This window comes from Caretta caretta, chromosome 1 (assembly GCF_965140235.1).
Source record: "Caretta caretta isolate rCarCar2 chromosome 1, rCarCar1.hap1, whole genome shotgun sequence".
NCBI classification, from domain to species: Eukaryota; Metazoa; Chordata; order Testudines; family Cheloniidae; genus Caretta; species Caretta caretta.
In genome coordinates this window covers 36916803-36941539 of record NC_134206.1, presented here as the reverse complement: position 1 = coordinate 36941539, position 24737 = coordinate 36916803, and the positions used below count along the sequence as shown (strand labels likewise).

The window sequence follows — 24737 nt, the reverse complement described above, 5'->3', positions numbered from 1 at the left end:
CAATTTATATCCGTGCTGGGGAGCCTTTTTGTTAAAGTATGAGATTTTTCAGAATGTGCTCTTGACACAGTCAGCAAAAATGGCATAACAGATTAATTATTATTAATGTTTGTTTCAGTCAGACCATGCCCCATTGTGCTGGGTGCTGGACAGGCATATTGTAAAAAGCTTACGGTCTAAGGCCCAGATCCTGCAAGCAGTTACATATGTGAGTAGCTTTAAGTACATGAATAGTCATGTGGAGTTACTCACTTGCATAGGCATTTGCCAGATAGGGGCCTCAAAGACAAGTTCTGACAGCTGGCTGAAACAAACGAACAGGTGAGGGGGAGGGAGGACAGGGTAACTATGATAGGAGAATGTTAACCATTCAAGCAATTATTGCTACCCTTTTGTTTTCTGTCTATCCCCTACCATCCCAAGCGTTGTTATTGTCACAGATACCATTCCTAATAGAGCAGGAATACAGTGCCTGCAAGACTGTATCAGTTAAACAACTCTGCCAAACGTAGAATAGTGACCTTGACCGTATTTAATTACGCAGCTGTAATGGCACCTCTTTCTTTTATTACTCCGGTTGGGTCACAGGTATATTTAAAATCCATGCCACAGTTCTGAAACTTTGTACGCTGGAGGGAATTGCTCTTGTACGTTTTGTCAAAATTCACACGACTCTCTGTCCTGCTACGTAGCATTTGTAATGCTAGCACATCTAGCGTGTGCCCCCAGGATAGAGAGGGTGCCATTGCTGTGGGGATCAAGTGTATCTCTTTGCTGGTAGTTATGACATCTATTATGGAGCAGATATGGGTAGCGGGGGGGAAGCCTTCTGGCAAAATTATTTTTTTTTGTCACTTGAAGGGATTGCTTTGAATTCTCTCAGTAGTAGATCTTGGGGGAGTGGGTGGGGGGGGAGGGGTAACTACAGTGCTTTAAGAACAGCATATTTATTATAACCATGTAGCTTTTAATTCATGGCCACTAGTGACTCAGAACTATTTGTTTTTAATGGAGATGAAAATAAGGCAGCTCTTCTCACGCTCTAAAGGCCTGTCACTCCTGGTGCTACGCCTGCTACTTAAGCTATGTTTTGCTTCACTTTCACAACTCTCTATATCTTCTTGCTAATCCAATATCTGCTCTCTTCTAAGTGTACAATATAGGGCCTGTTCCTGCAGTTCTTACTGTTACTAGTGGGAGTTTTGCATGTATAAGCCTGCTGGATGTCCCGGATACACTTTAGTGTAAAACACAATACTCACATCAGCATAAAGAGCCAAACTTGCTCTCTGACAGAGTGAATTCCTGGGGCCTGATTCTCTGCTGCTCTGCACTTGGTATAGTCTGTGTATAATAGGTTCTAACAAAATTAGAATAGTAGAACTTTGCACATGAGTGTGAATGACTACAAGATGCAAGCGATGGAGAATCTGGGCTATGGACTAGAGGGAGGGAGAGAGAGAGTCTAGTAGCTTGAACTCAGGGCTGGGAGCCAGGAACTCCTTCATTCCAGTCCTGCCTCTGGCACTGGCTCCCTCTGGTTTTGATCAAACAGTTCTATGATCTTATCTTCCAAGGTGTCAAGTAGCTCCCTTTGACTTCATTGGCAGTTGAAGGAGCTCAGAACTTCCCAGGAGGTGCTCAACATCCTAGAGCAGTGGTTCTCAACTTGGGGGTACACAGAGATCTTTAAAGGGACAGATCAACTCATCTAGATATTTGCCTAGTTTACAACAGGCTATATAAAAAGCACTAGCAAAGTTTGTACAAACTACCATTTCATACAGACAATGACTTGTTTATATTGTCCTAGAGGATGAGAGCCTTTGGGCCTGCTGGGAGGTAGGGAGCACTCTCTTCACCCAAGAGGGCTCAGTATTTAGTAAGATCAGACTCCGAATCCATGCCCAAATTTTGTTAGTGAAATGGAAGATAAACTTATTTAGCTATCCTTCAGTTTTCTTAAGTGGCTTGATTAATATTTGTGGTTTGCAGTGTTGTAGCCGTTTTGGTCCCAGGATATTAGAGAAACAAATTTGGACCAACTTCTGTTGGTGAAAGAGACAAGCTTTCAAGCTACACAGAGTTGTTCTTCAGGTTTGGGGACGGTAGTAAAGACTGGTCTACACCAGGAACTTAGGTTGGAATAACTACATGAGTCAGGGGTGTGAAAATCCACACCCCTGAGTGATGCAGTTCATAGAATCACAGAATATCAGGGTTGGAAGGGACCTCAGGAGGTCATCTAGGCCAACCCCCTGCTCAAAGCAGGACCAATCCCCAATTTTTGCCCCACACCCTAAATGGCCCCCTCAAGGATTGAGCTCACAACCCTGGGTTTAGCAGGCCAATGCTCAAACCACTGAGCTATCCCTCCCACCCAACCAGTTTAACCCCCAGTGTAGACAGTGCTAGGTCGACAGGAGAATCCTTCCATCGACCTATCCACCACCTCTCGGGGAGGTGGATTACTATGCCGTTGGAACAACCCCTCCTATCCGGGTTGGTAGTGTCTTCACTGAAGTGTTACAGCATGCAGCATTTTGAGTGTCACAGCTAAATAGGAGGTGGAATAGATTGTTTAGCATAAGGAGTTATCACATATTTTAAGGGACCATTCAAGGTGAAGTGGCCCTTTAACACCTCTGCAGCTATAGGACAAAAAAAGGGAGGTTAGTGGATTGCAGAATGTTGTAATAAGCCATAAATAGAGTGTCTTTATTAAGACCAGGATTTTTATGCCCCAATAACAATTATGTGGATGAACTCAGACAATCACTACACTCTCGAATGAACTCACACAGAATAATGATAAAAGACAAAAATACCATATCACCCATGAGCGAACACTTTTCACAAAATGATCACTCTGTCCTTATCCTCAAAGGAAACCTGCACAACACCTTCAAAAGATGAACCTGGGAGCTTAAATTCATAATTTTGCTAGACACTAAAAATTATGGTGTTAAGAAAGACACTGGATTTATGGCTTATTACAACAATCTTTATGTTTAATGTACAATTACTAAGCACCCCAATGGGGATGACATGTAAAGGAAGAGAGATTTGCCCACTACTTAGCCCTTTGGTGTCCGTCCCCCCATGCCTTTATTCTCATTACAGAAAGTGCTCACTATTATTATTACTTTTCAGGTGTTTGCCCCAGTTCCCAACACTGGCTGCTATTGCTGATATTAATAAAGTGATGTGTGTGTGTGTGTATTTTTGCCAGATATTACAGGCTTGATTCTGCTCCATTAAAATAAACGTGAGTTTTTTCATTGGTCTGAATGGGAAAAGGATTAAGCCCTACGTTATAGATAGTTAAAGACAAAATAAGGATGTGCTTTAGAAAGCACATTAATAATCAACTGTTAGTCTCCCGACACATTTATTACATAAGTTAAGCAGATGTATAGAAACTGTGTATTTTTTCCCCTAGTTACAGGGATGCAGAAAAGAACTTTCACAATATATCGAACAGATGCTCCTATACAGACTGCTCTGGCAACGATGAAGCTGAAGATGTCTCAGGAATTCTCCAGTGTACAGCTAATATACTCGGTACTTATTTTTTGTAATATGACTCATTTGCTTTGTTTGGAGGGTTGGGTTTTTGTTTGTTTGTTTTTGTTTTTGAGAGGCCCATCATTAATCATGAATGAAGGTCTTTCCTGTTCCATCCAGGGCAGCTTAGACTGTAGTCAGCATCATTTCATTGGGCTGTTGGTGTCAGGTTGTCTCTTTTTCCAGGCATATTTTACTTGTCTGAAATAATCCATCTTGCTTTTTTCACTGGGCATTCACTGTGCCTTCCACTTTGATGTCACTGAGTATTGGAATTTCAAAGGCTTGGGGCCCAAATTCATTTGGGATTGCTGAGGTATAATTTAAAAAAAAAAAGAATTTGCCCTCAGAGGTACATCAGGAGGTGTTTAAGTATTTGCTACAAAACAGCAGATGCATGAGGATTCTGTTAGCCATACTGATTCGGGGTCTGGAGAAACCATGTTTTTAGCAGAACGTAGCCTGTTGAATCATGAGTCTCTTAGGGCTTGGCTTCACTTGCGAGTTACAGCGCAATGAAGGAGCCCTGCGCACACTAGCTCACTACCCGTCCACACTGGCAAGGCACGTAGAGCGCTCTGACTCCACGGCTACAGCGCTGCTGGTACTCCACCTCGGCGAGTGGAATAACGTTTGCTGCGCTCCTGCTGGAGCTCTGCAGTGCCAGTGTGGACGAGGTGTTGCTTTACTGCGCTCTGATCAGCCTCCGGAAACGTCCCATAATCCCCTTAAGCAGTGATGAGCTGTCAGAAGCTGAAGAACCGGCTCCTTCAGTCGCTCCGGGCGGCACTTCAGCGGCACTGAAGGACCCGTCGTGGAAGTGCCGCCGAAGGCTCGGAGCGAGTGAAGGACCCGTCGTGGAAGTGCCGCCGAAGGCTCGGAGCGAGTGAAGGACCCGTCGTGGAAGTGCCGCCGAAGGCTCGGAGCGAGTGAAGGACCCGTCGTGGAAGTGCCGCCGAAGGCTCGGAGTGCTGCCGGGTGAGTAAAAATTCAGAGGCGAGCCTCCCCAGCCGAGAGCTCAGGCGGGACAGACAGGACAGTCCCGCGGGCTGCATGTGACCCGCGGTCTGGAGTTTGCCCACCCCTTTAACAAACGGTTCTAAACCAGTTTCAAAATTTAACAACCGTTTTGTGCGAACCGGCTCCAGCTCACCACTGCCCTTAAGTCAAGTCTTGTCATTGTTTTGGAATTGCTGCAGGAATGCAGAAATGCCCTTTGAAAGCTCCATTTCTGACAGCCAGCTGCTTATCTGCTCCGAAACAAAGCAACCATTACTGTGGAATGCTGTGTGAGAGAGAGAGAGGCGGGAGGGTCTGCTGCTGTCTGAACTTACAAGACAGCATGCTGACATGCTCTCAGCCCCCAAAAAACCCATTCTCTCTCCCCCCACATCCACACAACACACGTCCTGTCACACTCCCCCCACCCCCATTTGAAAAGCACGTTGCAGTCACTTGCATGCTGGGATAGCTGCCCATAATGTACCACACCCGATGCCGCTGCAAGTACAAATGTGGCCATGCCAGTGTGCTTGTAGCTATCAGTGTGGACAGACTGCAGCGCTTTCCTTACTGCGCTCTACGAAGGCTGTTTTAACTCAAAGTGCTCTACATCTGCAAGTGTAGCCATGCCCTTAATTTATATTGTCCTCTTCATGCTGAAGGATTCCAAATATGACAAACTTGTATAAACGTGAAGAAGATATTATCCACCACTGAAATGCAGCCACCTCTGGGTTGACATATGCAACAACTTAAGAGAACACAGCAGCACTGCACAACAGGACAGGAAATGAAGAGCGTTACCATACCAAACTGAAACTGCAAGGAGAACCTAGCTTGAGCTGGAATTTGGCCTAGACTAATCTGTTTTCTGCATGTTGCTAAAGTCAGATGTGAACCCTTCATTTAGTAACATTGGTGAGCTGTATACAGAATTTTAAAGTGAAATTTATGTAATAAGTTAGTGCAGTTTCAGATTGTGGGTTCAAATAGAGGCAACTGGCCCTACATACTCACACATTCTTCTACTACGTCTTTAGGGTACATCTAGACTGCAGTCATGGGGTGTGATTGCAGCTTGTGTTGATGTGTCCAAGTTAGGTTTAGTCTCACAAGGCCAGCCCTCTGAGTGATTACTTTGAGTTCTGGGCTGGCTTGTACAGCCTATGCTGAGGCTTGCGGTGCCATGGTCTCCCTGTTCTGGGACCTGAGCTAGCTAGATTAAAGATAGCTTGGTTATGCTGGCTCCTACCCATGCATAGACATAGCCTCTGTTCCTGCTCTTCTCTGGAGCATCAGTAAGGTTTTATCAATTCTCAGTCTGTGAAAGCTGATATAAATCCACACGGAAAGAAAAAAAAGCAGAGAACTTTTTTCTAAGAACTTTAATTTAAAATGGGGCATTTAACCCTTTTTCTTCAATAAAACTTTTCATTTTTATTGTTTTGGAGAAACCTTTACAGATCACCTTTACAGGCCACCGGCTAATTCGCTAATTTTAATAGCGCTTTGAAGATATAAAGTGCTAATTATTATTTATCATTGCTACAAGTAATACTTACTACTGATTTTTTAGTCATGGTAGTATCACAGCTGACATTATAAACCCTTGTGTTTATATATACAGGATATAGAAATCAACGATAAATTTGCTCTGAAATTTGTCTTACAGTGAATTTGCATATGAGTTATTTAACCACCTTAAAATTGCACTGTTACTGATCTATGCATAGAAAATACTATCAGTGCTAAGTATTGTTCATTATTATTTTTTCTTTAAAGCATCTTACTAGCGTTAGATGATTTCTGAATTTTCAGTACTGGACTTATGGTACCTGGGGCTATATTGTCTATGAAGTCTTGTAATCTAAGCACTCTTGGGCCTTGCTAGTACTGTTTGAGAGTCCTCCAAGGAAATCCCAAGGTGCTGCAGGAGATGGGGGTAAGGGGCATAACAGGTGGCATTCTTAGCACTTAATAGTTTCCCTTTCGCTTGGTAATGAACAAAAGCCTGAACAGGGTCCATTTTCAGGAGATTATGTGGCTGGAGATTTCTCATCCCAAGGACAGCATAAAATTGAAGTCCTGACCTTGTGTGATAATTAAAGATCTCATTACCCTCTTTTCAAGAGAACTGGTATCAACTCTAGTATTCTAGCTGCATTCCAATCTGGGTTATTACATTCTGCTTAACTAAAATCCCTCTTGCAGTTGGAGTAACCATTTGTCTTCCTCTTCTGTCTCAAACTGTTGTACAGGATTGGTGTGCACTGTAAAATAGCGGATATGTTCCATCTAAGAGATGGCTGTATTTTACTGATGGTCGACGTGCTTCCTCTTCATTCGGACCCTTACCAGGCAAGGTGCTGAGTGCCTGCTGAGAGGTTCTGAGTGCCCTTAATTCCTGCTGAAGTTAATGAGAAGAGAGCAGGCACTCAGCACCTTGTAGAACTGGGCCAAAAGTGCTCCGGGATTTTTCAGAATTAATGACATCACAAAAATATACAATGCAGTATTATGTAAAGTGATTTTTTTCGCTTTTATTGTGAAATAGTTGAGTCCTTACCCTTTCAAAATTATCCATTGTACACATCTTCTTGACTCATGCAGAGGAATCTCTCTTTATAATATTATAAACACATACATAATAATATTGTGAGAGGCCAGACTAAAAACTCTATACTTATTTTCACTATGAAACTACAGCTCTCATGGTCTATCAAGTCTGTGTGCGTTTAAAATTGGTTATGAATACTTGTTTGGGTGTTCTTAAAATAATGTCTGAGGCCTTGATCATGAAACACAATCTAATAGTGTGGGCCCAGGAGCTGCAGCGGATGCAGGGATCTGTACTGAGCAGATCATGGGGCCTAAATATCTGTTTTCTTCAGGGAACTATGCTGGTCTGAGTGAAAGGTACATTTAAAAAACCCAATTATTAAATAAGGTGGGAGGAAGTTACTATTAGGAAATCTTCATTTTTTTTTAAAATTTGAAGTTGAGTTTAGGACAAGAAATTTTAAATTTAAGGTAAATTCTAAAGGTAATTATTAATAAACACTTACTTCCTTCTCCTCATCCAATGGCATGAATTTAGGAAGGAATATCAGCATTTAAGACTTACTTTGTGTTACAACAGCTAGACTGTTAATGAAGGCTGCTTAATTAGTTCTCAGTTCTATATGTGTCAGTTGTTTTCCTGGATGAATAAGGAATAATGAGAGACTGCTTTATACAAATGGGAAATAAGCACTGAGGTGTGTAATCAGTACAATTGATCTTATTATGACATTGTTGAGACAGAAGACTTGAGTGGTGTGATGGTATTTAAACAAATGTTAATTCAAATTCTGCTCTCATTTTATTTAATTTATAATAAAGATTACCCATCTGGCACTCTGTTATACTTCATGCAACCTAGGGGTTGTGCCTGTTTATGCTAGAGGTCAATATCTGCTAGCGTGGGTTGCATGGACAATTATATCTAGGTTATCGTTTTGACTTCAGTCCTTACATCCAGATTTGATACAGAAGACCCTGGAACTTTGGCTTCCATTTGTAGTAATGGAACAAGGCCCTTTCTTAAAGGTACCTATTCTATCTTACTTGTGAATACTTCAGTATGATTCACCGCTCCTGACCCACTGACTCTCAAATTCTCATTCTGTGTTCCTTGACAAAACACAGCGAACACTGAGATCGTCAGTAGACCTGGGAGATAGTGGACAAATGCCTCACTTTGTTGTCTTGGTACTTACACTATTCACAGAACAGTGATGTTTGATAAGATATGCGTTCAGCTTTGTGTGTGTAATTTATACTGTATGAATACTGGAATTTTTCCCTTAGTAAGCTGTCACTAACAGTGTAAAGCAGTCAATCTGTAATAAAAGGACCCGATTCTCCTCTCGCCCTCACTGATTTTACACTGAGGCAACTCCATTGACATCAGTTGTTTTACTCCTGCATCACACCAGAGTCATAAAGGCATCACGCTGCCTGGTATGGGACATGGCTAAGAGATAATCTCAGGTCAGGGCGTATACCCCAAACTGGTGGTATAAGATTGATCATAAGATTTCACCAAGTCAGTAACAAATGCGTGCTTTCAAAATACTATACTAGTTATTATGAAGCCACAGACTGTCCCCTTCAGGGCCTCTAGCCCCTCATGTGCCACACAGGCAAACCGGACTTTATGATGAAAGGCCATTAACACCAAAATGAATCTCACATTAGGTTCTTCCAGCTCCAAAGAACCAGCCACTCACCAAAATATACTTCAGGATCTCACCCAAAACTCATGCAGGTAGCCAATCCTTTAGTAAACTAAAAACTAAATGTTTAGAAATCACAGTCCAGAGGTGTGGGGGAGGCATGAGGCAAGAAGGTGATGTCACCGTCTCCAATTTATACCCCCTGTCCATGTGCATGGAAGAATACTGGCTCAAACATGGAGCTATGCGTCACATGTTCTACGTGCCCTGCTGAGTCACTGGGCCTCCTTGGCCATATACTATCTGAGGCATCCTCAGGAGGGGCACTGGAAGAGTTGATTCTCCTTAATGGCCCATCAACACCTGGCTGGCTAATCTTGATGTAAATCTGTCTTGTGGGTGTTGCATGTCATGTCACTGAATCTCTCTGTGCCTCAATTCCCTATCTGTAAAATGGGGATAATACTTCCTTTCTTTAACCTTTACCCTGTAACACCTGTCTGTCCTCTCTATGTGGGTTATAAGTTCCTTGAGGCAGGACTTTCTCATACTATTTTCCCTAGAGCACCTAGTGGAACAAGGCCCAGGTCTTGTCTGGGACTGCTAGCCAATACGTTAATACAAATAAATAATTTTACATGGCTTAGATTAAGACCAAACATATCTCCAAAATATGGCAATGCACTGTATGACTCATGACAGCACTGAACTTTCTAACCTGAGAGAATCAGAGAAGGGGATAGCGGGAATTTAAATCTGTAGCTATTGGAAAATATGGACCAAAAGCTTGTTTTACTCTGTGCTCTAAAAGTGACCACATGGAGGCTCAAACTTCTACCTGGGAAAGTGAATTTCAGAAGCACGGTCTTGCTACTGAGAACACCCTGTACTCTGCTGCCATGTTTTTCTCAGAGGTGATTATTAGTATTTGTTATTTGTATGACCGTAACACCTAGAAGCTCTAGTCATGGAGCAGTAGCCCATTGTGCTAGGTGCTGTATAAACACAGAACAAAAAGATGGTCACTGGGGAAACATTCCAAGAAGACTGTGCTGAAAGCATGTGTTATATAATGGGGAAATACCTAGTTCTCTTATTTGACTAGCGCTCTTGTAAAAATTTCTGAACTGTTACACTTCACTTTATTTCTCATGCCCTAACACAATCTGTATAGAAAGTTATGCAAAAATTTTCTCATTGTGTACAAACACAATGAAGAACAACTCCCCTCCTCTCCCATCACACAGTTGTTACGGGTTTTGCGAAAGAGGGAACGTTTTCACTGTCTCTTCAGTTCTTTGCAAAAATGAAAGGCAGTTTCTGCAAACAGAAATCATATTTTTGCATTGGAAGTTGACAATATTTTTCTTGGAACATATTTGCAACTTTGCTAAATGTGTGGAATGTCACCACCATTAATAGTTGTGTTGGCTGCTGGAAGTGATGAAATTTAACCTTCGATCTAATTAATGAACATTTGCAAAAATCTATTTTCAAATGTGAATACTTGACAAGTAAAAATGAGTGTTTTTGTGTAGCCTTTATCGAGAGAGAAATGACAGGTGACCAGATCCTGTTGGCTTTTAATGGAAGTTGGGCACCTCACTTACATTTGCATCTTTTTGAAAACATCACTGCTTATTTACACTGTGTAACATCTAACCACTAGTTCTCAACCAGGGGTACGTGTAACCCTGGGGGACACTCAGAAGTCTTCTAGGAAGTACATCAACTAATCTAGGTATTAGCCTCATTTTACAACAGGCTACATAAAAAGCACTAGCGATATCAGTACAAACTAAAATTTCATACTGACAATGACTTGTTTATACTGCTCTATATACTATACTCTGAAATGCAAGTACAATATTTATATTCCAATTGATTTATTTAATAATTATATGGTAAAAATGAGAAAGTCAGCAATTTTTCAGTAACAGTGTGCTGGAACACTTCTGTATTTTTATGTCTGATTTTGTAAGCAAGTAGTTTTTAAGTGAGGTGAAACTTGAGGATGCTCAAGACAAATCAGACTCCTGAAAGGGCACAGTAGTCTGGAAAGGTTGAGGGCCAATGATCTGTATTAGACATGCTGTATAAGCACCTGATCTTGCTAGAAGCTATCTGCACTATATGAATGATCAGTAAACAGCCTCAAACAAAAGACCTGGAAATAATTTGTACTGGCAACAATTCTGTTTATCTTTTAAAAAAATAAGCAACTAAAAATCCACTGTAATTATGTTCTTTAAAAAAGTCCACAGCATGAGTCAATGACTCCTCTGTGACATGCATATTTGATACATTGTAAATACTATTTCCCATTTGTTCTAAATTTACTGTCTTTTAATTTCATTGAGTATCCCCTTGTTTTTGTATTGTGAGAGAAAGTTAAATAATGGACTGATCAGTCAATTTTAAGCGAGTAACTTCATGCGCTCAAAACACTATATATATCTTCAGCATCATCTTCCTTGTGCTAAGATCTGGATGCACCCCAGGAAGCAAATCCTAACTGAGTTAAAATTGTTAAAAAAATGTTGTAAACGGTCTAAAGGGAAACAGAAAAGGAGTACTTGTGGCACCTTAGAGACTAACCAATTTATTTGAGCATAAGCTTTCGTGAGCTACAGCTCACTTCATCGGATGCAAACTGTGGAAAGTACAGAAGACGTTTTTATACACACAAACCATGAAAAAATGGGTGATTATCACTACAAAAGGTTTTCTCTCCCCCCACCCCACTCTCCTGCTGGTAAAAGCTTATGTAAAGTGATCACTCTCCTTACAAAGTGTATGATAATCAAGGTGGGCCATTTCCAGCACAAATCCAGGGTTTAACTAGAACGTCTGGGGGGATGGGGGTAGGAAAAAACAAGGGGAAATAGGTTACCTTGCATAATGACTTAGCCACTCCCAGTCTCTATTCAAGCCTAAGTTAATTGTATCCAATTTGCAAATGAATTCCAATTCAGCAGTCTCTCGCTGGAGTCTGGATTTGAAGTTTTTCTGTTGTAATATCGCATGTAATTTCATGTCTGTAATCGCGTGACCAGAGAGATTGAAGTGTTCTCCAACTGGTTTATGAATGTTATAATTCTTGACATCTGATTTGTGTCCATTTATTCTTTTACGTAGAGACTGTCCAGTTTGGCCAATGTACATGGCAGAGGGGCATTGCTGGCACGTGATGGCATATGTCACATTGGTAGATGTGCAGGTGAACGAGCCTCTGATAGTGTGGCTGATGTTATTAGGCCCTGTGATGGTGTCCCCTGAATAGATATGTGGGCACAGTTGGCAACGGGTTTTGTTGCAAGGATAGGTTCCTGGGTTAGTGGTTCTGTTGTGTGGTATGTGGTTGCTGGTGAGTATTCACTTCAGGTTGGGGGGCTGTCTGTAGGCAAGGACTGGCCTGTCTCCCAAGATTTGTGAGAGTGTTGGGTCATCCTTCAGGATAGGTTGTAGATCCTTGATAATGCGTTGGAGGGGTTTTAGTTGGGGGCTGAAGGTGACAGCTAGTGGCATTCTGTTATTTTCTTTGTTAGGCCTGTCCTGTAGTAGGTGACTTCTGGGAACTCTTCTGGCTCTGTCAATCTGTTTCTTCACTTCTGCAGGTGGGTATTGTTGTTGTAAGAATGCTTGATAGAGATCTTGTAGGTGTTTGCCTCTGTCTGAGGGGTTGGAGCAAATGCGGTTGTATTTCAGAGCTTGGCTATAGACAATGGATTGTGTGGTGTGGTCAGGGTGAAAACTGGAGGCATGTAGGTAGGAATAGTGGTCAGTAGGTTTCCGGTATAGGGTGGTGTTTATGTGACCATCGTTTATTAGCACTGTAGAGTCCAGGAAGTGGATCTCTTGTGTGGACTAGACCAGGCTGAGGTTGATGGTGGGATGGAAATTGTTGAAATCATGGTGGAATTCCTCAAGGGCTTCTTTTCCATGGGTCCAGATGATGAAGATGTCATCAATATAGCGCAAGTAGAGTAGGGGCGTTAGGGGATGAGAGCTGAGGAAGCGTTGTTCTAAGTCAGCCATAAAAATGTTGGCATACTGTGGGGCCATGCGGGTACCCATAGCAGTGCCACTGATTTGAAGGTATACATTGTCCCCAAATGTAAAATAGTTATGGGTAAGGACAAAGTCACAAAGTTCAGCCACCAGGTTAGCCGTGATATTATCGGGGATAGTGTTCTTGACGGCTTGTAGTCCATCTTTGTGTGGAATGTTCGTGTAGAGGGCTTCTATGTCCATAGTGGCCAGGATGGTGTTATCAGGAAGATCACCGATGGACTGTAGTTTCCTCAGGAAGTCAGTGGTGTCTCGAAGGTAGCTGGGAGTGCTGGTAGCGTAGGGCCTGAGTAGGGAGTCTACATAGCCAGACAATCCTGCTGTCAGGGTGCCAATGCCTGAGATGATGGGGTGCCCAGGATTTCCAGATTTATAGATCTTGGGTAGTAGATAGAATATCCCAGGTTGGGTTTCCAGGGGTGTGTCAAATCCAGACTCCAGCGAGAGACTGCTGAATTGGAATTCATTTGCAAATTGGATACAATTAACTTAGGCTTGAATAGAGACTGGGAGTGGCTAAGTCATTATGCAAGGTAACCTATTTCCCCTTGTTTTTTCCTACCCCCCCCCCCCCCCCCTTCCTCAGACGTTCTTGTTAAACCCTGGATTTGTGCTGGAAATGGCCCACCTTGATTATCATACACATTGTAAGGAGAGTCATCACTTTAGATAAGCTATTACCAACAGGAGAGTGGGTTTGTTTGTGTGTTTGGGGGGGAGGGGGGAGAAACCCTGGATTTGTGCTGGAAGTGGCCCACCTTGATTATCATACACATTGTAAGGAGAGTGATCACTTTACATAAGCTATTACCAGCAGGAGAGTGGGGTGGGGGGAGAGAAAACCTTTTGTAGTGATAATCACCCATTTTTTCATGGTTTGTGTGTATAAAAACATCTGCTATACTTTCCACAGTATGCATCCGATGAAGTGAGCTGTAGCTCACGAAAGCTTATGCTGAAATAAATTGGTTAGTCTCTAAGGTGCCACAAGTACTCCTTTTCTTTTTGCAAATACAGACTAACACGGCTGTTACTCTGAAACCTGTCATTATAAAGAGAAACAGATATCAAATGGTGTGTCAAAATCAATGTGTTTTAGAAACAGATGGGGTTTGCTCCTGCATTCAGATTCTGTACAGAGCTCAAGAATTGTGCAGATGATGCACCACACTGACAATATATAAATAAAATAGACAAAATTATTTATATAATTACTGAATTAATGTAATTGCTGAAATTAGCAACTCTATATCAGAAATGTGCATATGGGTATAACAATTGATCTCAGACTGCAAACGCTTCAAGGTAATTCTGTGTTTACTGATACTTACCAGTGCCTAACATACTGGAACCCCAATCCAAATCAGAGACTCTAGGTGCTACTATAATATAAGCATTTATTAATAGCAATAGCAAATTGAACAAACTGGAGCAACAGAATCGGAGTTGATACATAAAAATGTCTTGGTAATTAAAAGACTAATAAAAGGAGTACTTGTTTTCCACTACATGCATCTGATGAAGTGAGCTGTAGCTCACAAAAGCTTATGCTCAAATAAATTTGTTAGTCTCTAAGGTGCCACAAGTCCTCCTTTTCTTTTTGTGGATACTAACACGGCTGCTACTTTGAAAAGAATAATAGATACACTTGAATTACAAGCCCCACTGGATGCTGTAGTACTGTGTATTATTAAAAAGAGGAGAAACTAAGAGTAGTTAAAGATTGTGATATACATAACAACTTGTCAAAGGTCAGTAAATAAAATACAAGACATTTTATATATTCGAGGAAACAGGAGAAGCCTTTTGGGATGTCAGTAAAGTATGCTTCTACACTAAAAACTGGTAACTTTTAGGCCAGCAGATGAATTCTCTTTATGTATTTAGAGACATATTTGCTTACTGAAATGACAAAAATAAGTTTGTTCGCTTATTCCTATTTGCCCTGCAGAGGCAACATAGCTGAAAGGGAATGAATTGGATTCTATTCATGTCTGAGCATTATCAACACACTGTTCTCAAGTTCCAGTCAGTTACACGTGTGCAGACCTATTTAAGCAATAGGCTTCCCTATGTGTGAATGACAGAATACACTGAAGATAGTGGAGTTGCTCTGGTGTTGCAGGGGGCCTGCTTTGGCTTGCAGAACCTCTGTTACTGAAAAATGTGTGGGAAGAAAATAACAGTTTATTTCTAGGCTATCAGGTTGAATTTCCAGAGCTGATAGTGAGTGGGGTAGGGAAAATCTTTTTGCTTGTAGTCTGGAACTCATTGAGAGGCAGTGATCATGATGTTATTTTTAGTCACTTGTTAGAGTAGAACTACATTGTAAACATTATTAGAAAAAATATTATTTTCTATATAAACACAGGTAAAGCAAATATTACAGGTAAGCACATGTGGGTAAAACTTTTTAACCAACCTTTTCTATTTATGTAAATTTCATTTTTTAGTTTATTAAATTGTACAAAGTATCTAGATAATATATATAGCTCTATAAAGTAAGTTGTAGTACAGTTTTACAGCTGTGCCAAAGCTGTATGTAAAGATATAAAATGATTTTACTATGGTTATATGCAACCAATAAAAATGACCATTTAAAAACTATTGTCCAGCTTCCTCCATTTGATACAGAATTTCTCTATATACTCAAGTTATGCCAAAGTACTTCACAGATTAATTAGATATAGGTCATACTGTCATTTAGAGGCCAATTGATCAGCTAGTAAGCACTCAGGTGTGTCCTACACCCATCGGAATCTGTTTTATTGAGAGAGTGAATGTTGGTTAAAATATTAGTTTTTCCTAGTGTTTTTAAATGGTGTCCTGGAATCTTCAACTTCTGCCTAAACCACCATCAGATAAAAGCAGAAGAGAGTTGTGTTATGAAGGGGATACTAAATATTTACTGTAAATGTGCTTCATTAAGGAAACTTTTGTTACACCCAGGGGGACAGAACCTCGTCTTTTGTTCATGATATGAATGTTAGAACTGCTAATTGTATCTCACCTATACCATTCACTAGATGACACTTCAATTCTCTTAAGGGATATCCCAGATAGTACGTGCTAATATATACCAATGTACTATTGGCTGCTGTTGTCTCCTTGGTTCACTCTACAGGAATAATTGGATGGATTATAGTTGCTTCGATATGATCTGTAGCTGAATCCAAGGGTATTTTGTTGTTTTGATCACATCTTTCACCTTCTCATTGATTCTGAAGAGCTTGTATGCTGGGATTTTTTTTATGTTAGATTATGTTAAGAAAGGGACAGAGAATAACACTGAAGATCTGACAAATGACTTTATATAAATAGATGGTATGCTCATACCTCAAACACTGTATTCAATTTTGGACATTCCCCTGCAAAAATATTGTAGTTGAAATGTAAAAGGATCAGCGAAAGATGGTAAAAATGAACAATCACAGAAAGACTATGAGAAGAGAGAGAAAAGATTCTCAAAATAGAAGAAAAAGAATGGGAGATACTTAGTTTAATTGAATGGCAACAAATAATGTAGATACTTGTTGATATAACATACAATTAACTTGTAGGATTCTCAAAATATTGCAACTCAGATGCTGAAAAAAATGTTTAGGAGGAATATTTATTAAATCAGTCTTTTATATTAATAATAAAATATCCACAGACCTACTACTATCCTCTTATTGCGGGATAGCAGCCAACCACTAATTGTTGCAGCTAGGGAGAAGCTTCCCCCAGAGCTTGTTATTGCATAATTGGCCATTAGGTTATACAGTTTCTCTCAAGCATCTGGTACTAGCCACTGTTGAGACAGAATGCCTTGGCAGATGGACCATTGATTTGATCTGGTATGGCAATTTCTGTGCTTCTAACAATGGTGCAAGTGTTTCCTTTTTTATACCTAAACATATTTAACAGGCTGGGGAAAAAAATCCATTTGAGAGAGAGTGAAAATAACTAAGACTCTTTATACAGGAAATGAATAAGAGGGGATGAGGTAAAGAGAAACAAAAAAATGAACTTTATAGAGATGGTAGGTGGATTGCAAGAGCAAGGGGATGTTCAGCAAAATAGAAAAGTGGTAGAGTTAAAAGTACTAAAAGAAAATACTTAATCATACAAGGCAGAAATAGCCTGTGGAACTCCATGCCACCAGATATCACAAAGGCTAAGAGCTTAGTATGACTGAATATGGGATGATAATTGTTTTTTGATAATGAGAACATCCAGAATTACAATACAATTTGTGTTACCTAAAGAAGAGTTCTGTGTAGCTCAGAAGCTTGTCTTTCACCAATAGAAGTTGGTCCAATAAAAGATATTACCTCACCCACCTTGTTTCTCTGCATTACAATAGTAAATTGTAAAAAAAAAATAGTAATAAAAAAATTGAACAAGATATAAACCCTCATGCTTCAGGGTATAAATCGGTTTGTAATTCATGGGGATTAGGAAGAAACTTTCTCTATGGGTGGGATATTCCATACCTGCCTCTTCAGGGTTTCTTTCACCCTTCTAAAAAATGAAAAGGAGGACTTGTGGCACCTTAGAGACTAACAAATTTATTTGAGCATGAGCTTTCGTGAGCTACAGCTGAAGTGAGCTGTAGCTCACAAAAGCTTATGCTCAAATAAATTTGTTCGTCTCTAAGGTGCCACAAGTCCTCCTTTTCTTTTTGAGGATACAGACTAAGACGGCTGCTACTCTTTCACCCTTCTGTAAAGCATCTGGTCATGGGCATTGTGAGACAAAATTCTGGATTAGAAAAACCACTGATCTGATCCAGTTTGGTCACTTCTGTTTTTCTATGTCTGATTCACTGCTATGTTACTCTAGTGGAGCAGGTGTAACTCCACTGATTAATGCCTAAAATGTTTAAAAAGGTAATGGCATATCCTGTGGCCATATCACTGAACCTAATTTCATAAAATAACCCACATTGGCTGGGGTTGGTACTTGGCTGGAAGATGTTAGAGTCCTGTGCTCTGCAAAAGTAATGGTGGTGATTCACCTTAGAGACTAACCAATTTATTTGAGCATAAGCTTTCGTGAGCTACAGCTCACTTCATCCCATGAAGTGAGCTGTAGCTCACGAAAGCTTATGCTCAAATAAATTGGTTAGTCTCTAAGGTGCCACAAGTACTCCTTTTCTTTTTGCGAATACAGACTAACATGGCTGTTACTCTGAAACTTGTGGTGATTCAGTGACTGACACCCTTTCCTCTACTAGGAGGCATTATACTACTGAGGTACTCTCTTTCGGATTATCCATTAAACCACAGTTCTGACCACTTGTGGTTATAAAAGGTCCCATGATATTTTTTGGAAGAGTAGGGCTTTGAACCTGGGTATTCTGGCCAAATGCCAATATGAATAATTATATTCTGCTACCTACCTAAATGTATCCTGTTAATTTTCCTGCATAAGTTATTTTTCTTTATGTTCTGTCTTGAGCTGTTGTGCCATATTAAGAGCTTTTAAACTCATGTCACATCCCGGATGTGGGCAAAGAGATCACTACATATAGTTTGTAAATCAGTTTGGATGAAGGGTGCTGTGTAAATACCAAACATCAGTAGAACTGGGCAAAATTTTTTGTCTGAAACTGTCTTTGGCAACACCAAAATGTTTCATAAATTTGTATTGGTTTCTGCCAAATTGTTTGTGTAGGACAAAAAAAAAAAACTGAAAAAGTTGAAATGTTTCCTTTTAACATTTTTAAAATGAAACATTTCATTTTTTATCTTTTTAAAAGAATTTTTGTTTCTATATTCCCTTCAGTTATTTTTTTTAAAAGTCTGAAATAGAAACAGTTTCACTCTGAGTCAAACATAATATTTTGTTTGACCCACAATACTTTTTTTTTTTTTTGAACTTTTTGATTTGCTGAAAATTTTGAAAAACTTCAATTTTGGGTGAATCTAAAATGATTTTTTTGTTTAATTTTCAGAATTTCCAGCAAACTGAAAAATCAGTAATTTCCGGGGCTCTAGTTGTTATAATTATAGCCATGTGCTTACTCAAACACTTCTTTGAGATTATTATCAAAGTTTTGTTCTGCAAACAATAGATTAATAACTTCTGCTGTTCTCATGTCTCTGGGCATAAAACTATTTTAATTACATGGTTCTTCCAAGTTCAGAAGCCTATGAGCTATCCAAACAAATGATGTAATGGTCTTCAGAGATCCACTGGTATTTTACTGAAGATAGCATAAAACATGTTGAATATGTATTATAATGAAGATCTGACTTGTACCCTTAGGAAATAAATGACTATGTCCTTCATTTCTATTGGAATAATTAGAACCAGCTGTCATGGATTTAACTAGTATGTGTTACATTTAATAAAAATGATGCACTGGAGGAAATTTTTTTGTTTGTTGAATTTATTTTCTCTGCACACTCTGACACTGGGTATATATTCTAATAATTCACATGAAAATTATCCTACCAGATCTAGCAACTGGACGCACACATGCTATGCACATTATAACTCCAGCGTTTGATATACTGATTAAATGCAAATAATGCTTAAAAGAGCATTCCTAGAAAATAGTAGAGATATGAAAATGTTTAGTCGTCACCTTAAAATGGAATTTTCTAAAGTTGCCTTTAAGATAGTTACTAGCAAACCAAAGCAGCATTTGATGTACATTGTTAGTCTGGGATCTTTTTATTGCTGCGATATTTTACTGCCTGCATGCAATGTTTGGTATCATCACTTTTCAGAAATGAAAGCCTTTTGAGTTTCTGTGATGGGAACATGGAAAGATCTAGTACGTTAGCGGTGAATGACTCATTAGCCCCTTCACCCTTTGCCGCAGAAACGCTTTTCCAGGTGGCTAAGCCTGGAAGCATTGCACGAGCTTGTTCTCAATTTCAAGCAATTCAGAGAAAGGGGTTATTTCATCTTATTCTTTAGCAATCCCTAGTGGTCAGTGTAGGAAAAGCATTTCAGTCTCTGAGACTGTCTTACTTCATGGTTGCAGAGTAAATGCAGCCAGAAGAGGTATATCTGAGTGGCCAGTTGTGGGTTTTCCATTGTTCTGTGGAAATCCAAGGTTTGATTTCCAGTCCCAGTCTTTGACTCAGTGGGGACTGGGACTGTTGCAAAGACAATGAGGGAGAAGGAGAACTATTTTGTGTTACTCTGTAGTGATCCCACTGTCCAATTCAAAGGTGGTACTAAAAAATTCTGAAGGAAGTTCTGTCTAGTCATCCTCATTGCAAAGGGTGGTCAGATAACTTGGTTGTGTGTGAGACATAAAGCATGAGGAAAGTGTAGTCCTCTGGGCTCTAACCGGAATGAGAAAAGGTAAAAGTGCATGAATCACAAACTGTGGCTGATAGCGGGACATGGGACTGGGGAGTGAGGAAGGAAGATGGCCAGGAAAAAAAAAAAAAGCAGCCCAGAATGTGATGCAGACATCTTCGGGTCACCCACAGAGACCAAATGAAATCTGGTAGCTTTTGCCCTAGGGAAATGGGAGTCCCACTAGCAGGTATCCTTCATGAAGAAACCTTTAGAATAAGGGAGAAATCATAATCTGGTGGCTGGGGGGAAGCCCAAAACAAACGCAGATTAAAAGGAAAAATGTTGCACAACAACAACCCCACCACATTGTTGACATATATTTACCATTTCCCTGTAGGTCTGAAGTTTGAGGAGATGCAAGAAAAATTTGGGGAGGAATTCTTCAATATCTGCTTTGATGAGAATGAAAGAGTTCTTCGCGCTTTAGGTGGCACGTTGCAGGACTTCTTCAATGGCTTTGATGCTCTGCTGGAGCACATTAGAACTTCATTTGGAAGACTGGCCACTCTGGAATCCCCCTCTTTCCGATGCAAAGAGCTCCCCGAAGGCAACCTCATGCTCCACTACTTTCACCCTCATCATATTGTTGGATTTGCAATGATGGGAATGATAAAGGCGGCAGCAAAGAAGATCTACCGTTTGGAAGTGGATGTGGAACAAGTCACGAATGATAAACTGTACGCAGAGGGGTCAAACCCAGGTAATTGCAGCTGTCTTACTTTTGTTATCAAAGAATGTGAAAATGCAAATATCACAAAAGCACTTCCACTCGGATCATCGCAGTCTCCCTCAGACCTGAGGATAAGCATCAGCACCTTCTGCAGAGCTTTCCCCTTCCATCTGATGTTTGATCCAAACATGCTGGTGCTCCAGCTTGGGGAAGGCCTTAGGAAGCAGCTCAAATGTGACACTCACAAAACATTGAAATTCCAGGACTGCTTTGAGATAGTTTCCCCGAAGGTCAGTGCCACATTTGAACGAGTCCTTCTGAGATTATCAACGCCGTTTGTGATTCGGACCAAACTTGAGGCTTCTGGCTCTGAAAATAAAGATAAGGTAAGAGCATTAATTTAGAATGGGATGTGTGTGTATGGGAAAGGCTCATTTATTTAGAGTGGAACAGCTCAAGAACTATGCACTACTGAAAGCTCATTTAACCCCCCAAAATAAGGCTTAAGTGGGATGTAAGTGGTGCTCTCTGGATTTGGATAAATTTCATCCTACATTATTTATAAACTCTGCATGTGGAGTTATTGCAGATATTTTAAATGCTAATCAGAAAATTCTCGGTCACAGTGTTGTGTATTAAAACAGTGGTGAAATTCTCAATGCCTTGGTTTGACGTAATGCCTAGGTCTAATCATTAATTTAATTCCAATTTTATTTTAATAATACTGAAAACAACACCATTGAATGTCATTGTTCTCCAGGGAATGCAGTTTTGATGTGTTATCTGAAGGGGTTTAGCTGTAGGATTCCCATTTACTTTGTATATCCTACACAACAATTTGAAAACATACTCCTCTCCATGTCTCTCATGCTGCAGAGATGTGGGAAATCTGTAGTAATTCACCACTATAATAAATGACGCCCAATACCCTTTATGCCAATCTTAATATAGGAAGCTCTGATGCTGTCCTATCATAAAACAAGCCCCAACCCAAAGAATATTTGTTTACCTTTCTGATGAGTGGTAGCAAGTGTTCTTAGGTAGTTTAACACTCCCAGGACCTGGAGATAGTGTGGTGGCTACAAGTGGCCAGATTTTCAAATGAGCTCAGCTTCCATTTAGGCACTTACGATGGCGTAGGGCTTATGTCGGTGTAATTAGGGCAAAGCAGTGTCTGTGTAGACACCACGTTCCTTACATTGGCTGGAGCTGTGAAATTGACAAGAAAACTGGCTCCCAGTTCCCAAGCTGGGCTGCTGTGGGGTCTCCTGGCTTGGGCTGCCCTCTGGATCTCTGCTCCCAGTGGGGAGCCCTGCTGCCCCCGCAGGATCCTGGCTCCTCACACCCCACTGGGAGCACAGCAGTCGACTGGACTCCAAGCGCAGATCTCCCTGCCCAAAGTGAGAAGCCCCGGGTGGCTTTCCCACCACTCCTGGCTGGGTGTGGGAAGGTGAGAAGCCCAGGGGGCAGTTGGGCTCTTGGAGGGGAGCTGTGCAGAGCTGAGAGCCCTCTTCAGTCGGTGGAAGTGCTCCTTGTGAGGACGTGCATCACCGACAGAAGGAGGGTAGTCTGGACATCAGTCCACGCAGTAATTACTGCCGTGGCTATAAGTCGACCTAACATAGGTCGACTTAAGATTGTAGTGTAGATATGTTCTTAGTGGGTTACAGATTGTTGTAATGAGCCATAAATCCAGTCTCTTTATTAAGGCCATTATTTTTAGTGTCTAGCGAAGTTAAGAATATAAATTCCGAGACTCATCTTTTGAAAGTGTTGTGCAGGTTCCCTTTGAGGATGAGGACTGATAGGTCAGATATGGAGTGATCACTTTGGGAAAAGTGCTCACCCATGGGTAATATGGCTTTCTTGTTTTACCATTTTTCTGTGTGAGTTCATTCGATAGTGTAGTGATTGTCTCGTTTCACCCACATAGTTGTTATTGGGGCATTTAGTGCACTGAGCGAGGTACACCACATGTTGTGACAGGCATGTATAGGACCCATTGATCTTGAAAGGTGTGTTGTGTGGGGTGTTGTGGGTAGCACTGCAGGAGTGTTAATGAGCCACTTCCCCTTGAATGGTCCCTTAGCATATCTCTTAAACTAAGGCTTTTTCTGCACTGTGCAGCTTTTAGCGACACGGCTGTGTCGCTGCAGTTGTGCACTAAAAGGCATGCAGTGTAACTGCTCTTTGTCGGCGGGAGAGAGCTCTCATGCTGACAAAAATATGCCACCTCCAACGAGTGGCAGCAGCTTTGTCGGCAGGAGAGTGCTCCTGCCAACCAAGTGCTGTTCACACCAATGCTTTTCATCAGTAAAACTTTTGTTGTTTGGGTGTGTGTGTTTTTTTTAACACCCCTAAATGACAAAAGTTTTGCCGATGAAGTTCCAGTGTAGATAAATCCTAAACTAACAGAACTAAACAATCTGTTCCATCTTGTATTTAGCTGTAACACTCTTGAGTACCTTTCTCAGACCTGAAGAAGAGCTCTGTAGCTTGAAAGCTTAACTCTTTCACCAACAGAAGTGGGTCCAATAACAGGTATTATCTCACCCACCTTGTCTCTCTAATATCCTGGGATCACATGGCTACAACACTGCAAACATAATAATGATAGTAGGAGCTTTATATTAGTTGACATATTTGCAAGTATGCATTTACAAAGGTGTTGGCTCAGTGGTTTGAGCATTGCCCTGCTAAACCCAGGGTTATGAATTCAATCCTTGAGGGGGCCATTTAGGATCTGGGGCAAAAATTGGGGATTGGTCCTGCTTTGAGCAGGGGGTTGGACTAGATGATCTCCTGAGGTCCCTTCCAACCGTGGTATTCTATGATTCACTATTTAAGAAATAAAGAAAAGGTTCAAACATTTCCAGCTACACATATTTTTCCTCATTGTTTTTTTGAATGAAGTTTTAGAGTAATTATAAATTTCTTTTCAACAAGGATATTTCTCAAATTCTTTGTGTGTGGATTTACCCAGATTTATTACTCTGACAACACACCCTACATTCCTTTTCACAACTGGGGCTATTCCTAAAACATATATGTTTTACATGGTTTGTCTTCTTGAGGATAAGGATTATCAAACTTGAATCTTGTACAAATGGAGATGTTCTGATCTAAATAAGACACTCTTAGGGGATGGTCTCTTGACTCAGGTTGCCAATTTTGGTAGGACGTACTCTTGGAGGTTTCGTCACATGACATAATCTTTAATTAAAAATGAATCTTTAATTCCTAGAGACTCCAGGAAAATCCTGGAGGGTTGGCAACCCTACTCTTGACCCAAGCACCTTAGAATCATAGAAATGTAGGGCTGGAAGGGACATTGATAGATCATCTAGCTCAGTCCCCTGTACTGAGGCAGCAGTAAGTATTATCTAGACCTGATAGGTGTTTAACCTGTTTTTATAAACCTCTAGTGACGAAGATTCCACAACCGCCCTAGGTAATCTGTTGCATTGTTTAACTACCTGGACAGGAAGTTTTTCCTAATGTCTAACCTAAATCTCCCTTGCTGCAATTTACCCATCGCCCTACTTTTTGTCCTGTCTTTAGTGTTAAGGAGAACAATTTATCACTCTCCTCTATGACAACATTTTACGTACCTGAAGACTGTCATGTCCCTCCTCAGTCTTCTCTTCTCACATCTACTGCTTCCCTTCTATCTACTAGGATTGTTGCCCTGTCAAAGAAGGATATTAGGTTGATTTGACATTAGAGTTACAATGTTTGTTATATCAATTCAACTTCTATCAGATATTATGTACAAAGCACAAATTTCAGTATCCAATATATCTTTTAAACCTATCAGAAAGGAAAATAGTATGAATGATAAGGCAAGGTGAAATTTAAACTGCAGCTGTTCTGAAGTCATATAACATTCTTTTTAAATGTGG

At 40.6% G+C, this 24737-nt stretch overlaps 1 protein-coding gene across 4 annotated transcripts in view; it reads left to right on the top strand.

Annotated features, from left to right (window-relative positions):
- The window catches only part of GUCY1A2 (guanylate cyclase 1 soluble subunit alpha 2), a 275976-nt gene that overhangs the window by 20352 nt on the left and 230887 nt on the right, over nt 1–24737 (top strand). For 3 of the 4 annotated variants that reach the window (XM_048844394.2, XM_075127095.1, XM_048844404.2), the window contains exons 3-4: nt 3443–3564; nt 20503–21221. In XM_048844394.2, the coding sequence (XP_048700351.1) occupies nt 3443–3564; nt 20503–21221 (841 nt within the window). The remainder of the gene's footprint in view (nt 1–3442; nt 3565–20502; nt 21222–24737) is intronic. The other variant, XM_075127098.1, reaches the window with a different exon arrangement.